This window comes from Erythrolamprus reginae, chromosome 2 (assembly GCF_031021105.1).
Source record: "Erythrolamprus reginae isolate rEryReg1 chromosome 2, rEryReg1.hap1, whole genome shotgun sequence".
Classification (NCBI taxonomy): Eukaryota; Metazoa; Chordata; class Lepidosauria; order Squamata; family Dipsadidae; genus Erythrolamprus; species Erythrolamprus reginae.
Window position 1 is genome coordinate 177,323,636 of NC_091951.1, and position 14,424 is coordinate 177,338,059.

At 39.2% G+C, this 14,424-nt stretch overlaps 1 protein-coding gene across 1 annotated transcript in view; it reads left to right on the forward strand.

Annotated features, from left to right (window-relative positions):
• LOC139161422 (transmembrane protease serine 12-like) overlaps window positions 1-14,136 on the forward strand; it is a 37,198-nt gene extending 23,062 nt beyond the window's left edge. The window contains exons 2-5 of the mRNA XM_070740521.1: window positions 3,184-3,385; window positions 6,416-6,681; window positions 9,270-9,412; window positions 13,823-14,136. Of these exons, the coding sequence (XP_070596622.1) occupies window positions 3,184-3,385; window positions 6,416-6,681; window positions 9,270-9,412; window positions 13,823-14,056 (845 nt within the window). The 3' untranslated portion in view covers window positions 14,057-14,136. The remainder of the gene's footprint in view (window positions 1-3,183; window positions 3,386-6,415; window positions 6,682-9,269; window positions 9,413-13,822) is intronic.
• The last annotated feature ends 288 nt before the right edge of the window (window positions 14,137-14,424 follow it).

The following is a 14,424-nucleotide window of genomic DNA, read 5'->3' on the forward strand; positions in this document are numbered from 1 at the left end:
CCCCTTTTTTGAAGAAAGAAAAGGGAGGGGCAGCTTGGAGGGGGAAAGTGTTTGCATTTTAAAAAGTAGGAGAACAGCATGCTTGCACAGGCACTGAAAGGGTGTCTTTTGAAGAAAGAAAAGGGAGGGGCAGCTTGGAGGGGGAAAGTGTTTGCATTTTAAAAAGTAGGAGAACAGCGTGCTTGCACAGGCACTGAAAGGGTGTCTTTTGAAGAAAGAAAAGGGAGGGGCGTCCCCCTTGCCTTTCTTCCTTCCCACTCACCCTTTAGCCTAGCCTTGCTTCTTCCACCCGCCCCCTTTAGCTGCTCCTCCCTGCCCTCTGTTCGCCTCCCTTCTAAAGTTTGGGATTTTCCTGAAGGATTTGCACATTTGCTTTTACATTGATTCCTATGGGAAACATTGTTTCATCTTACGAACTTTTCACCTTACGAACCTCCTCCTGCAACCAATTAAGTTTGTATCATGAGGTACCACTATATAATAAAGATATCAAATTATACAGAAGTCATCTTCTTCTGAGTCTAGGTCAAACTTTAAAGTGCCAGAATCTGAACTCCAAATACGAACTGAATAATCAAATTATCACAGATATAATCCCCACTCGTTTAAAGACCTTGGTATACTAATAAAAAAAGATTTAAGTGCCAAAGCCCACTGCAACAATATAGCCAAGAAGGCTTCAAGAGTTGTAAACCTAATCCTACGTAGCTTCTGCTCTGGCAATCTCACACTACTTGCCAGAGCTTACAAAACTTTTGCCAGACCCATCCTTGAATACAGCTCATCTGTTTGGAACCCATATCGCATCTCAGATATTAACACCCTTGAAAATGTCCAATCACCAGAAGAGCCCTTCACTCCTCCACTTGAAATAGAATACCTATGAGACTAGACTTTCAATCCTGGGCCTAGAAAGTCTAGAACTAAGACACCTTAAACAAGATCTAAGTATTTCCCACAAGATCATATGCTGCAAAGTCCTGCCTATCGGCGATTACTTCAGCTTCAACCACAACAACACAAGATCACACAACAGATTTAAACTTAATATTAACCGCTCCAAACTTGACTGTAAAAAATATGACTTCAGTAACCGAGTTGTCAAAGCGTGGAACTCATTACCGGACTCCATAGTGTCATCCCCAAACCCCCAACACTTTAATGTTAGATTATCTACAGTTGACCTATCCAGATTCCTAAGAGGTCAGTAAGGGGCGAGTACAAGTGCACTAGAGTGCCTTTCGTCCCCTGTCCTATTGCTCTCCTATATGTCCTATTCCTTTCTTCTATTCCTATATCTCTTCTTCTATTCTTTCAATGATGTTCTATTACTATACTTTCTTTTCTATTATTTCTTAAATATATTTTACTATGAGTATCTCCTCTATAACCTTCATCATGTATTTTACTATGTTTATATAGATATATACCCACTAAAACCCTCATTGTGTATTGGACAAAATAAATAAATAGAATGATGCCACGTTCCTGGTTTTGTTCCTGGTTTTGTTGTTGACTCAAAAAGTCATTATTGGTACATGTTTCTAGTAGTAGCTCACATACTAGTAGATTGACATGTCTCTCCACATTCATACGTACAATAAAAGTACTCAGAGGTGAATATATGTCATGGAGGTTTTTATCAATATGGAGACTGTAAATAAGACAGACAAGTTAAACAGAATCCCAAGAAAAAGGTCCCACCATAAAGGATCTTACAGGGGATCCAAGACCTAAGGCTGCATCCCTCATTACCCAATAATCCCCAGTAAGCAGACGGAGTGTGCCAGTCAGTATGAGAGTAGCCAAGGGGGAACCGTTATGATGGTGAAGAGGGCCTGGAATCCTCCGGTTTAGCCAGCGGTTATTTCAGTCGGGAAGTTCGGTGACCGTTTGGAAAGCAAGTCCCCCACCTTCCCCCTCTCGCTGGCCTTGCATGCCCCCATCTTCCCCACGGCAGCGCCTTAGCCAGTGGCTCCCCGCGACGAGAACCGTGACCGTCGCGCCGCCTGCCATCTGACCCTTAGCGGCCCTAGCCCGAGGGAGAACGCGCGCAACGTCTGTTGCCCTTTTGCTCCCTGGATGGACGATGAGTCGCAACTTTGGTCCCGCCGCCTTTTCCTTTTGGGCTTTGCTTGTGCTGTCCAGGGAAGCCTGGCTCAAAGCCTCCCTGAATGATAACGACGGTGAGACTTGGCCTGGCAGGCCGTCGAGCTCGGCCGTTGATCGCCAACGTGCTGCTCAGGACGGGGTAGCTTAATAGATCGATGGGTTGGGGGGGGGGGGGTCACCGGCGGAGCGTGCGGGAATTCTTCGCGGAGGGACTCAAGGTCCAAGGCCGTTGTCGGAAACTTCTCCTCGGCGGGTGCTCCCGAAAAGGAGGCGTCCCCCGGGCTACCCCACTGCCATTTATGCGACAGGGACGGCTCGCGAAAGGCCCATCCACGATTGCATAAGTAGGGGCGAGAGTGGGGGCGCCTCAGGGCTATGCTCTCGGTGTTTATTCCGCGAGGAGTTGCATTCCGACAATGCCGGAGTTACATTGATCAACGGTATAGCAATTAGGTTGTGGGCGTGTGAACCTCTCCCTTTTTGAAATAAGAGTTAGAGTGTCCAGGCATGGCCTCTGACGTTTCCTTGTCTGCCCTTAGATGCTGGGATCTACTCGAAAACAAATACTACAGGTAGTAACAGAAGAACGCTGAGGCTAATGTCATTTGTAATTTACCTACTAAACTGTGCCTTGCGTTTATCAGTTCTTAAAATAATGAGTCTTAAATCATTGCTCATACCTGAATGCAATTTGGGATCGTTATTTAGATTTTATACCTCATTTACCCAAGAGTTGGAACACGGGCAAAGATGGAACTAAGTTCAAATATTTATGTGCTGTGTAGTTACATTTCACATTCACCCTGTTAATTCTGGTGTATTTTTTCCTGTGCAACCCACTCAACCATAAATTAACTACAGGGGCTGACTTTGTACAAGTAGACTAAGATAAAATTGACTACTAAATATATGATCCAGGCATACAACCTAAACCGGTGTGATTCAGTTCTGCAAATCTCACTCATTTCATCTTTCTTATAGAGTGTGGTTTCTAAAATACTGCTTTAAATACATTGTTACTAGATGAATGACATTTCTTACATCGCTTACCCATTTTTCTTTGATTTCTAGTCTGTGGAGAAAGGCCTCTTATGAAAAATTCAACGACACAAATTCGAATTGAAGGTGGACATAATGCTATGCCAGGAGCATGGCCTTGGCAAATTAATCTTCAGGTTTATGAAGCTGGTACAGGATATCTCCCTATGTGTGGTGGATCTTTAATTAATACAATCATAGTGTTGACTGCAGCGCACTGCTTTAAGATATCAGAGTATGTATCTTTCCATTCTAATGCTTTTTCTTCAATTTAGGTGTGATACATCCGCTGACTTAAGAAGTATGGACCAAATGTATGATTATGTATGAAAAATGCACATTTAGCATGCCTTTCCTAGCTTTTCTAGAGAATTGAGTTTTGAAGCAGATGTAGTTTCATACTGGTTGAGTTGCTGTGGTGCAGTGGTTAGAATGCAGTACTGCAGCGTACTTCTGCTGATCACTGGTTGGTAAAATGAGCAAAAGCAAAAGACTTCTCTGTGGCCGGGCTCCCAAGATGTGCCGGGGGGGATGCCTTGCCCCCAGGATCCCTGGCCGCAACCACAAGTGCCTTGGACTCCCTTTGCAAGCCAGCCCTCAGCAAAGCCCAGGCTGCACGGGTGTGGGGGATTGGGGGCGGACAGGCAACAGCGAGACCCTTCTGCTACGGGGCTTGCATGATACAACTCCGGTTGGTCTCCTCCTCCTCCCCTCTCCCTTCCCCACGTGGCAGTGTTATGGCCTCTTGTTGGGGAGCAGAAGGGGTCCATTGCTTGGAGGTCAGAGCAGCTCCTGCTCCTCGTCGCCTCCTGTTGCGGTAAGGTGATGTCCTTTGTATCTGGAACTGGGAAAGGTGGGCTTGTCGTGGGACCAAACGCCGCTTATTTTTTCTCTCCTTCCTTCCTTTACCCCCCCCCCCCCCAACTTCACAGCAAACCGGCAGGACGAGACTTCCTAGACCGGCTTTTGTTTCTGAGGAAGTCTTTGAGGACAGTGACGGGCGGACCTGCCTTTCGTGCCCATCTCTCCCCCCATCTTTGCCGGGCACCAGAATCTCGGGTGGTCCCCAAGAATAGTGCCTTTCTCAAAAACCTCCGGGGGGTGGGTGGGTTTAAAGCAGGGCCTGGAAGATTGCCCCCCCCATTTTGAAATGGGGAATCCGGCAGTCAAAATAGATGTGAGCCGTCCTCAAAGACCTCCTCAGAAACAAAAGTCTAGGAGTGCTGACTGCTGAAACAATGGGAGGAGTCATGAAACTTCGGTCCCTCCTTTATTTCTTTATTGACCAAATGTGATTGGACACACAAGGGAGGAGAGGGAAAGAAATGAGAGAGTGAAGAGGGAGAGAGAGAGAGAGGACACAGAAATGAGAGACCTGGAAGGAGAGAATGAGAGAGAAGGAAAAGAGGGAAAACAGAGAAAGAAGTGGAGGGAAAGAGAGGGAGGGAAAGATAGAAGTGGAGGTAGGAAGGAAGAATGAAATGAATGGAGGGACAGAGGAAGGAAGGACCGTTTAAGGGGGGTAATTTTTTTTAAAAAAATTCTCTTAACATACATTCATACAACACAGTGTACCATCTAATTTTCCATGAATAAAATGTGGGATTTGTTAGTAACTAATATCAATCATCAAAAAAGTTGCAAAAGTTTTTTTTCTAATTTTGTCATCCAGTTACATTCATTTTGTCATAATTAAATTCCTTCCTTAATGTTCCTTCAAAAATTACAACACCAATTATATTTCTAACTTATTAACCATTATGCCAAAGTGCTTCCTTCTTTCTTTATACGTTTTTCTATAAGCCAAGAAAACCTTGTATAGCCAATCAGATGTTAACAAAAGAAAATTAAAAAGAAAACATAAACATATATGAATTTTTTACTTTAAAATAAGGTATGTGCAGTGTGCATAGGGATTTGTTCATATATATTTTTTATAGACCGGCCCTCCAACAGTCCGAGGGATAGTGAACTGGCCCCCTGTGTAAAAAGTTTGGGGACCCCTGACCTAAAGTGTGCTCCAAGGTATCATTTGCGTTTTTAGAGACTGAATCACACCCCTAACTTATGATTAACTTGTGGTCCATGAGGACACTCAAAAGTTCCTTTTATATGTGTTATTTATTTTTTAGATTTATATGGACAATTTACACCTTTACAATTAAAAACATTTTCCTTATCACCATTACTTCTGCTACAGAATTCTCCCTACCAGCCTCAGCTTATCTTTCTTCTGGGTATCTAGGCATGTTTCAAACAGTACATTTTGTGCATCCAAATCTATTAAAATAGAGTTCAAAGACACTTTGATTTTAAAGATTTATTGCATTTTGTTCTTTACTGAGTGTATAATTAAACATTAAAAATACTGGAAACATTAAAAATATTGGAAAGGACACTTCGGGTGTCCTTGTCAATACTTGTAGAAACTCATTAAACCTGGTCTATGGTCATATTAATGATTTGTTTAGTTTTGATATAGAACCATGATGGAGAACCTATGGCCCTCTCTGCTGCCATCCCAGGTCAGATATCCATAGTGTTTCTTTCATGAGCTTCTGTTTCCCTGCAAACGACGAAACTGAAGCTCATGAAAGAAAAATCACTTATCTCTTACCGCACTCCTGGTGTTGGGATGCCCCACCTCCTGCCAGCCAGCTGGTCTTTGGGTCTGCACATGCATGCGCATGTTTGTGCATGCATGCGTCTGTGTTCATTTTTCAGTTTGGGCATGAGCATGCACATAGTTTGGGCAGTCTGTCTAAAAGGTACACCATCACTGATATAGAAATTGAATAAAATTGAAACTTTCATAAAATACAGGACATTTTAAAGTTTTTAAAAGTGATGTACTTTTGAGACTTTTAAAAGTGCTTAGATTGGAAAAATTTATTGACTATATGTAATGGTGAGTATATGCTAGCATCAGAGATATGTAGATTTCCTATAAGCATCTGAGCAGTAATTACTGTGGAAAGCAAGATATTTAACTGAGTGGAGGGATAGTATGTGTGTGTGTGTGTGTGTGTGTGTTTGTGTGTGTGTAGAGAAAGAATACTTTTTAAAGAGGTGTTATTTTCTGCAGTGATCATTGTTTTAGCCACATAATCAAATTTTAATCAGGATCTGTAATAAGCGATTTATTGTTTACACGGAATGGACTAAAAAAACAATGTCTGCGTCATAGACGTTATAAAGTAGCAATGTAATAATGTAATGTAATAATAAGAACAATAATCCCTAAAGAGGTTTTGTTCTTTCCTAGGGACCCAGCCCTTTGGATGGTTGTAATTGCTTTGCATAATCTTGATCAAGATACCTCTCATACAATAAGGAGTGAGATTAAAGCTATCCATATACATCCTAATTTTGTGAAAGAGACCTATGACAATGATATTGCTGTGATAATATTAGTCAGATCTATCAAATTCAATGACTATGTTCACCCGATCTGCTTACCAACCACAAATCTTTCGATAAATGAACAGTCCCCCTGTTACATAACTGGATGGGATTATATAAGTGAAAAAGGTACTTTTCTATTACTCTTGTGACATTTATATAAAGACAATGTACAAACATCAGATTAAAAATTACTGTGCAACAAAAACAGTTAAAACTAACAACAGACAATAAAAGTAAACATCTTACTGTATTCATAATTCTTTTGATTCTCTTTTTAAGTGCTAGGAATATTAAGTTTCTGGCAAACATTTTTGCTGTTACTATAAACTATTCATGGCATTTCATATGTTTGTAAGAAAACTAGGCTGGATTTTGTATTTCAGAGAATGCTGAAAATCTTGGATAATGAAATTAAATATTTACAAATATAGGGCACAAAAGGGCTATTTTTATTTTGGCACTGGGCCTCTATATGTCTTGAATCTGGTTTTATATGCAGGTAGCTAAACATGTAGAAGCAACTTTTGCTGTCTGTCCCCTTTTTTCATACTTCCCTCTCCAAAGGTTGAAGAAGATAACCTGCGGTACAGGGAAAAGAACTCTAATTAACAGGAAATTGGATTTGGAGGACTTTCTCTTTGCCGGAACTGGAAAAGCCACTTCAATTTCAGTTTTAACTCCTATGACTTACAAATGAAATCATGCAGTTCCTGTGATTTACAAATGAAATCGTGCTTTCTTTGCAGCAGTAGAGCAGTAGTTTGCCATTGCCTTTCCTGCCTCTCTTGCATCCTCTCCCATACAGGATTTTGGAATAGATAATATGCTGAGAGCTTCAGCAAATGACAACATGTGGATCACATTGTCTGAGCTCAGAAGCTAAGCAAGATACCCAAATGAAAGGTTTTCAAGAACTAGTACTTGTGCTGTAGGCTTGTAGATTTTACCTAGACATGGTGAGGTTAGTTGCATAGAGTTAAATTGAAATCAAATTGATACCCTAATTATATTCTTAAAATATGAAATAGTTCTAATATCTTAAGTTTTTTGAGCATTGAAATCTGAAAGACCCCTTCCAATTCAGCTCATTATAGTGATCAGTAGCTGCTCTTTACTGTTAGATGAGGTCACTTGGCTGTCCAGACTACATATTTAGTTCTCCCAGTCTTACAATTTAGGTATGACCCAAAAAAGCATTTGCTTTTTTAATCCTACAAACTAAAAAGAACTGCCTATTTAGAATGTTGATGAATCTGGCTATGTCTACCTTCCAGCATTTGAAACTGAAAAACAACCATCAAAAGATTTCACTAATGTTTAGTCTGCCAAAGATTAAGATTCACTAACCAAGCCAAGTACCTTCAGCACCAAGAATAGCACACTTTGTCATCTTTATAATTTGCAGCATTTCTGTTAAAATGACAGTGAAGCAAATAGTTGTAGTTAAATTAATGATTTTAAACATTTTATTTCATTACACCCTATCCCCTTAGTTTTCCATTTCATATTTTCTCTTTCAGGCGTCCATTCTGCAACAAAAAAACATGCTTGATCATAATTACTCTACTTTTGTTAACTCTGAACCAACTTCATTTTTTCTGAATATAATTTGTCTGGCTTTTGTAGAGTTTATTGGCCCCTATATTGAAAGCTCTTTAGTCCTCAACTTTGACAGGGCAAATAACACTGAAACTAATTTATGATAAAAATTTAACCTCCACCATCACTACACATAAAACTGCCCTCAAAATATTTTTTGTAAAAAATAATAATAAAGGAAGTAGGTTCACCAATTTAGCAGATTGCAGTATTTCTAAAACTTTAATGTTTTTTTAAAAATTCAAACTTCAAGGGGCAATTGGTTTGAAGGAATTCAGGTATACAGTCTTAGTTTGATTTTAAAGACTTGGGTACAGCTATTTTTCAGTATTCCAAGATTTTGGTTATTTTTTCTGCATCCAGCAGAAGAAAGAATTACCTTGAGAAATCCTTAAACATAAAGTGATATTTTCCTCATCAGAATTAGAATTTTACATGGAAGAAATCCCACTACAATTTAAGCTTCATTGCCTATAATTAATAGCTGGTTAATATTTAATTCTTAATTATTTTTCTGATCCACCCTTTAGACAACTCTGCCTACTACTTCAGAATTGAAGCAGATACTAAAATTTCTTGCCAAGCCCAATTAAAATGCAGAAACTTTTAGTATATATCACTGTGTTAAATATGTTCACTGACTTGATTTTTTTTGTAAAAATAATAAAAGACAGGAGACAAATAAATGAATAAAGATACTTAATGTCATAATAATTACAAGAGTAAAATAAATATTTTAAAAACCTAGTAGGACTGAGCACAAAAATGAATTCATAAAAATAAATCCTAAACCATTACAGACTAATGACAAAAGGACAACAAAGGTGTTAAGGTGTAACAATTCATGAAAATAGAAATAAAATAATAAAAAGAACAAAAATCTTAATAGTACTTGCTGTTCTGTTCAAGGTTAGGCTCTATGTTGGATGCCAAACAAAATTAGATATAACTCCCAATATTCTAGAATGAATCTTGAAGAATATTTTGGCCAGCAGTATACTTTCTAGAGTGTTATGTGTAATGTAAGCTTAGTAGAGTATATCAGAAAGGCTTAGTTGTCTTCAATAATGACTGATTTGTTTCACAATGTCATGATGTGTTACATTTTTTTACAGGTGAAAAGAATTTAATATTACAAGAAGCTCAAATAAAAATTATTCCACGTAAAACGTGTAATCAATTAACCTGGTATAATCAATCAATTACATTGAATATGATCTGTGCTGGCTTTCCATATGGAGGCATTGATAGCTGCCAGGTAAAAAGAAGATTAATTTTAGTTTAGATTATGTTGGCAAAGCTTGAAGTGCAGGTGTTTGGACAATATATTTTAATTACTCTTGGTTACATATTACTACAATTTATTTATAGCCTGTTATTCCTTACTTCATGTTTCCTTATTATATAGGCCCATGATGGCAAACCTTTTTTGGTTCAGGTGCAAAAAGTGTGGGTGTGGGTGTGCTAGCATACGTGCATGTGCCCATATACCACTTCCCTCTCCCCACCCCACGCATGCACTACCCCCTGCACATGCACACAGGCCTTTCTGAAGCCTGCTAGGCAGTGGTGCCTTCCTACCGATGTGATCTGGAGACCCACACATTTTTTGTGAATTTTTTCCAGTGTCTCCGTGTTGGAAGAAGCCTTCTGCCCCCCCCATCTTAATGCTGACCTTTATTCTTCGTCCAAAGCCCAGCTGAGGGCTTCTTCCAAACGGAGACGCCGTGGGGGGAAATCGCCAAAAATAAGTGGGTTCATACTTACGTGGCACTCTGCTGGTAGGTGGGGAAAAAATGCCCAAATGGGCAAAAAGGAAGTTTGTTTTTTCAAACTTTCAGTTTGGGGGATTTCTTTGCCTCTGGGGCTTCAGGGAAGCTTCACTGAAGCGTCTGGAGGACCAAATGGCCTTTTCCAAGCCCTAAAATCAGCTGGCCAGTGCACGCATGCACACTGGAGCTGAAACATTGAAACGTCTCACATGCCCTCCAATAGGGCTCTGCGTGCCACCTGTGTCATGTGTGCCATAGGTTCGCCATCATGGATCTAGGCCAGTGATGGCGAACCGATGGCATGGGTGCCATAGATGGCACAGGGAGCAATATTTGCAGGCATGCAAGCTGTTGATCTAGCTCAGCTCCAATATGCATGCGTGTGCCAGCCAGGGCGTTTTTGCTTTCCAGAGAGCCTAGGGGGAATGGGGGAGGGCATTTTTACCCTCTTCCAGCTTCAGAAAAGCCTTTGGAGCCAGGAGAAGGTGAAACATGAGCCTACTGGCCTCAAGAGGGCCTGCAGGGGGGCAGGGAAAGTTGTTTTCGCCCTCTCTAGGCATTGAATTATGGATGTGGGCACTCACGTAGGCACGATAGTGCATGGACATTCTCTTTCAGCGCTTAATGGATGAAAACTTGAGTGTATCTTATACACTGAATGTAGCCCCCTCCCCCAGACCCCACACCCTTTGGTCTTTGCCTCCCAGCAATTTACCTCCTTGCAGCAAATAGTGGAGAGCCTGATTAGCAAAAACAAGTGATTATCAGCCTCCTGACCTACAGCTGATTCAGCACAGGCAGGCCAGATGTTAGAACTGAAAGTGAAACTAGCTGCAGGGAGTCAAATTGCTGGGAGCTGTTGGACTTCTGGAACTGCAAGGAGGTAAATCAATAACTATAAATGTCTGTAGAATGTTCAAATTCTTATACTTAATTTTTAATGACGGCTTTATTATTGTTCTAGATCAGTGATGGCGAACCTTTGTTTCCTCGGGTGCCAAAAGAGCGTGTGCATGCGCTATCGTGCAGCGTGAATGCCCACACCCATAATTCAATACCTGGGGAGGGCAAAAAGTCCCCCCCTGGAAGCCCTCTGGAGTCCGGAAACGGCCTTTCCCAACCTCCGGTGAGCCCAGTAGGCTCGTGTTTCACTCTCCCCAGGCTCCAAAGGCTTCCCTTCAATTAGATTAAAGACAATATCCATAATTATTGCTGATTTGAAAAATGAACTTATAACTTAATGGATCTGATTAGAAAGTTTCATACCTTTTAGGATTTTAGGAGTATGTGTAGGCAATATCCTATCTTTTCCTTATTCAGAGAGGTTCCAAGAATCCAGTCTACTCATTGGTTCCTCAGTGGTTTGACTTTTGCAGTTCAATAATTTATCATGGGAGGTTCAGATGTAGTCTCTGCAATATATTGGCAATTAATAAAGCATCACTGTCAAATATGTGGTAATCTATCTCCTATATTATTGTGTTTAGAAAATAAATAGTATACCAGAATGGTTTGCTGTTACCTTACCTAGGGTAGATATTAAAAGTTGCTCTCTAAAACGGATAGCTACCCTCATACCTGCAGAATCCTATTTTAACTCAGACCCACTGAAACTTGTTCTTTATTTTCCCACTCTCTTTTCTACCTTATCAGCATAGTAAGTCCACCATTAACTTGTATTCCCAGCAGGATCAATAGATCTATGCTACACTCATGTAAAAGATGGTAATTCTTTGGGTGAGAATTCTTATTCAATATAAAACAAGTTAGATGTTTTTTGAAGATGAAGTATTCAGCAAAAACATGCTAAAGACAAAGACTTTAAAAAAAAGAAAAGAAATTATATTACAAATGGTTATTTTTCTTCCACTGTTTTACAGTACATAATTGAAGAATGAGAATAATCTTCCTCTCAGGAAAAATGTAAAAGACAATTTAGCTCAGCCAACTGACCTGCAAAAAAAAAAAAAGAAAGCAGTGAGAAGTCATTTTTATATCATGCTAAGAAAATACATGGATCTATCCATGTGAGTCATCAGGTGTGGATTAATTAAAACAATTAATATAAGAAGAGGGCTGTCCAGAAAGATTAGTCAAGTCAAAATACAATTAAAAACTCCTGAAAACTCCTGAATTTTCTTTTATTTTGTTTTATTTGTTTGTTTTGTCTAATACACAATGAGGGTTATAGAGGATATATTTGAATAGAATATATTAAAGAAAGAATAGAAGAGAAAATATAGGAGTAAAATATAACTAGAGAGAATAGCAGAAAAGATAGAAGAGATAGAAGGGATAGAAGAGAAGATACATGAGATATAGGAGAGACTATAAGATGGGACGGAAGGCACTCACTGGCGGACTTATGTACGCCCCTTACTGACCTCTTAGGAACCTGGTGAGATCAACCGTAGATAGTCTAAGGGTAAAGTGTTGGAAGTTAGGGGATGATACTACAGAGTCTGGTAGTGAGTTCCATGCTTTGACAACTCGATTGCTAAAATCATATTTTTTACAGTCAAGTTTGGAGCGGTTAATATTAAGCTTGAATCTGTTGCGTCCTCTTGTGTTGTTGTGGTTGAAGCTGAAGTAGTCTTTGACAGGCAGGGCATTGCAGCATATAATCTTGTGGTTAATACTTAGATCGTGTTTGAGGCGTTGTAGTTCTAAGGTTTCAAGATCAAGGATTGTAAGTATTGATTTGTAGGGTATTCTGTTTCGAGTGGAGGAGTGAAGGGCTCTTCTGGTGAAGTATTTTTGGACATTTTCAATGGTGTTAATGTCCGAGATGCGGTATGGATTCCAAACAGATGAGCTGTATTCAAGGATGGGTCTAGCGAAAGTTTTGTAAACTCTGGTAAGTAATGTGAGATTGCCGGAGCAAAAGCTGCGTAGGATTAGGTTGACTACACTTAAAGCCTTTTTGGCGATGTTGTTGCAGTGGGCTTTGGCACTTAAGTCATTTGATATTAGTATTCCAAGATCTTTTACTGAGTGGGGGTTATATGCAAGTTTTTGTTTGTTCAGTTTATATTTGAAGATCTGATTCTTTTTGCCAATGTGGAGGACAGAGCATTTGCTGGTTGAGATTTGGAGCTGCCAGGTGTTAGACCAATCAGAGACAGAGTCTAGGTCTTTTGAAGAATAGTTGTGTTATTGGTGGTGTTGAAGAGTTTTACATTGTCGGCGAAGAGAACACAGTTGCTAGAGATGTTATAGCAAATGTCATTAATGTAGAGAATGAAGAGCGCTGGTCCCAGTACACTACCTTGGGGGACACTACCCTGGGGGACAATTCTTCTATATTGTTACAGTTTCATTTTTTTTCATCAGCATCAATTAGTGAAATATGAACCTGGTTTAAAATGAAATTGTCATAATACCTTAATATAACTTCCTTTCCTGGTGGGATATAATTTCCTTTTTCAAGATCAATCAAATAAACTCCAATTTTGCAGTATGTGAAACAGTTATGGTTTAATTTAGTTCATTCCTGAATAATGGCTGCTTTTACAGAATAGCAGCAAGCTTTATAGAAAATTAGATTTTTTCCCCCCATTCTGTATTTCAACAATTTACTATCTCCAAAATAGGCAATTTGAAAATAAAATGATTTCACTTCATTATCTACGTATACAATGCTTTCTTATGCTAACTAAAACTGGATGATAGATTATGTACTCATATAGTTTGATTTTTGGTCAATCCCACTAAGCAAGTAGCTGATTTTCCAAGAAATTATATCCAATTGGATACTACTTTGTACCAAACTGAAGTAAGATTGTTCAGATTTATTTTTCTCAGAAACCAGTATCTACTTTTGACAATTGATAAATTGTTGCTTCATGAAAATAAATATATATATTAAAAAATATTATGTACTTTTCCTGTTCCAGGGAGACAGCGGTGGTCCTCTGGCATGCTACCTTGCAACCACTGAAAAGTTTTATTTGGTAGGAATTACCACCTTTGGTTATGGTTGTGGTCGCCCAACATATCCAGGAGTTTATGCTAAGACAATTAATTATATACATTGGATAAACAAGTATTTACAAAGTAAAATTGTAACACTGGAACTTCATTGCCTTTTGATCTTTTTAATTGTGTGGACAGTCTTCAACATTCTGTAAAATGGCAGCTTTCTTCTATTTTATGCAGAAAACTTGCATTGCTCTATAAATGTTTTTGGTTCTTGGGAACAAGTATCATTATCAACATGTTTTTTAAAAATGTCCATATAATTTAATTCTGCCTTCCATAATAGTCACATTAAAATAATGATCTATAAGTTTAATAATAAACATTTTTTTCAAAATTATATCATGTGTGTTCATGGTCATTGTCTAACATGACTATAAACCAAGATGCACCGAATACAGTTACCTTTCCACTGGTCCTATTTATCTATTATATTTGTGTGTTTTCAAACTACATAGTCCAATCCATTTAATTTATGTCTAGCATGAATAGCTCATTACAGTCAGTTTTATATATAAAA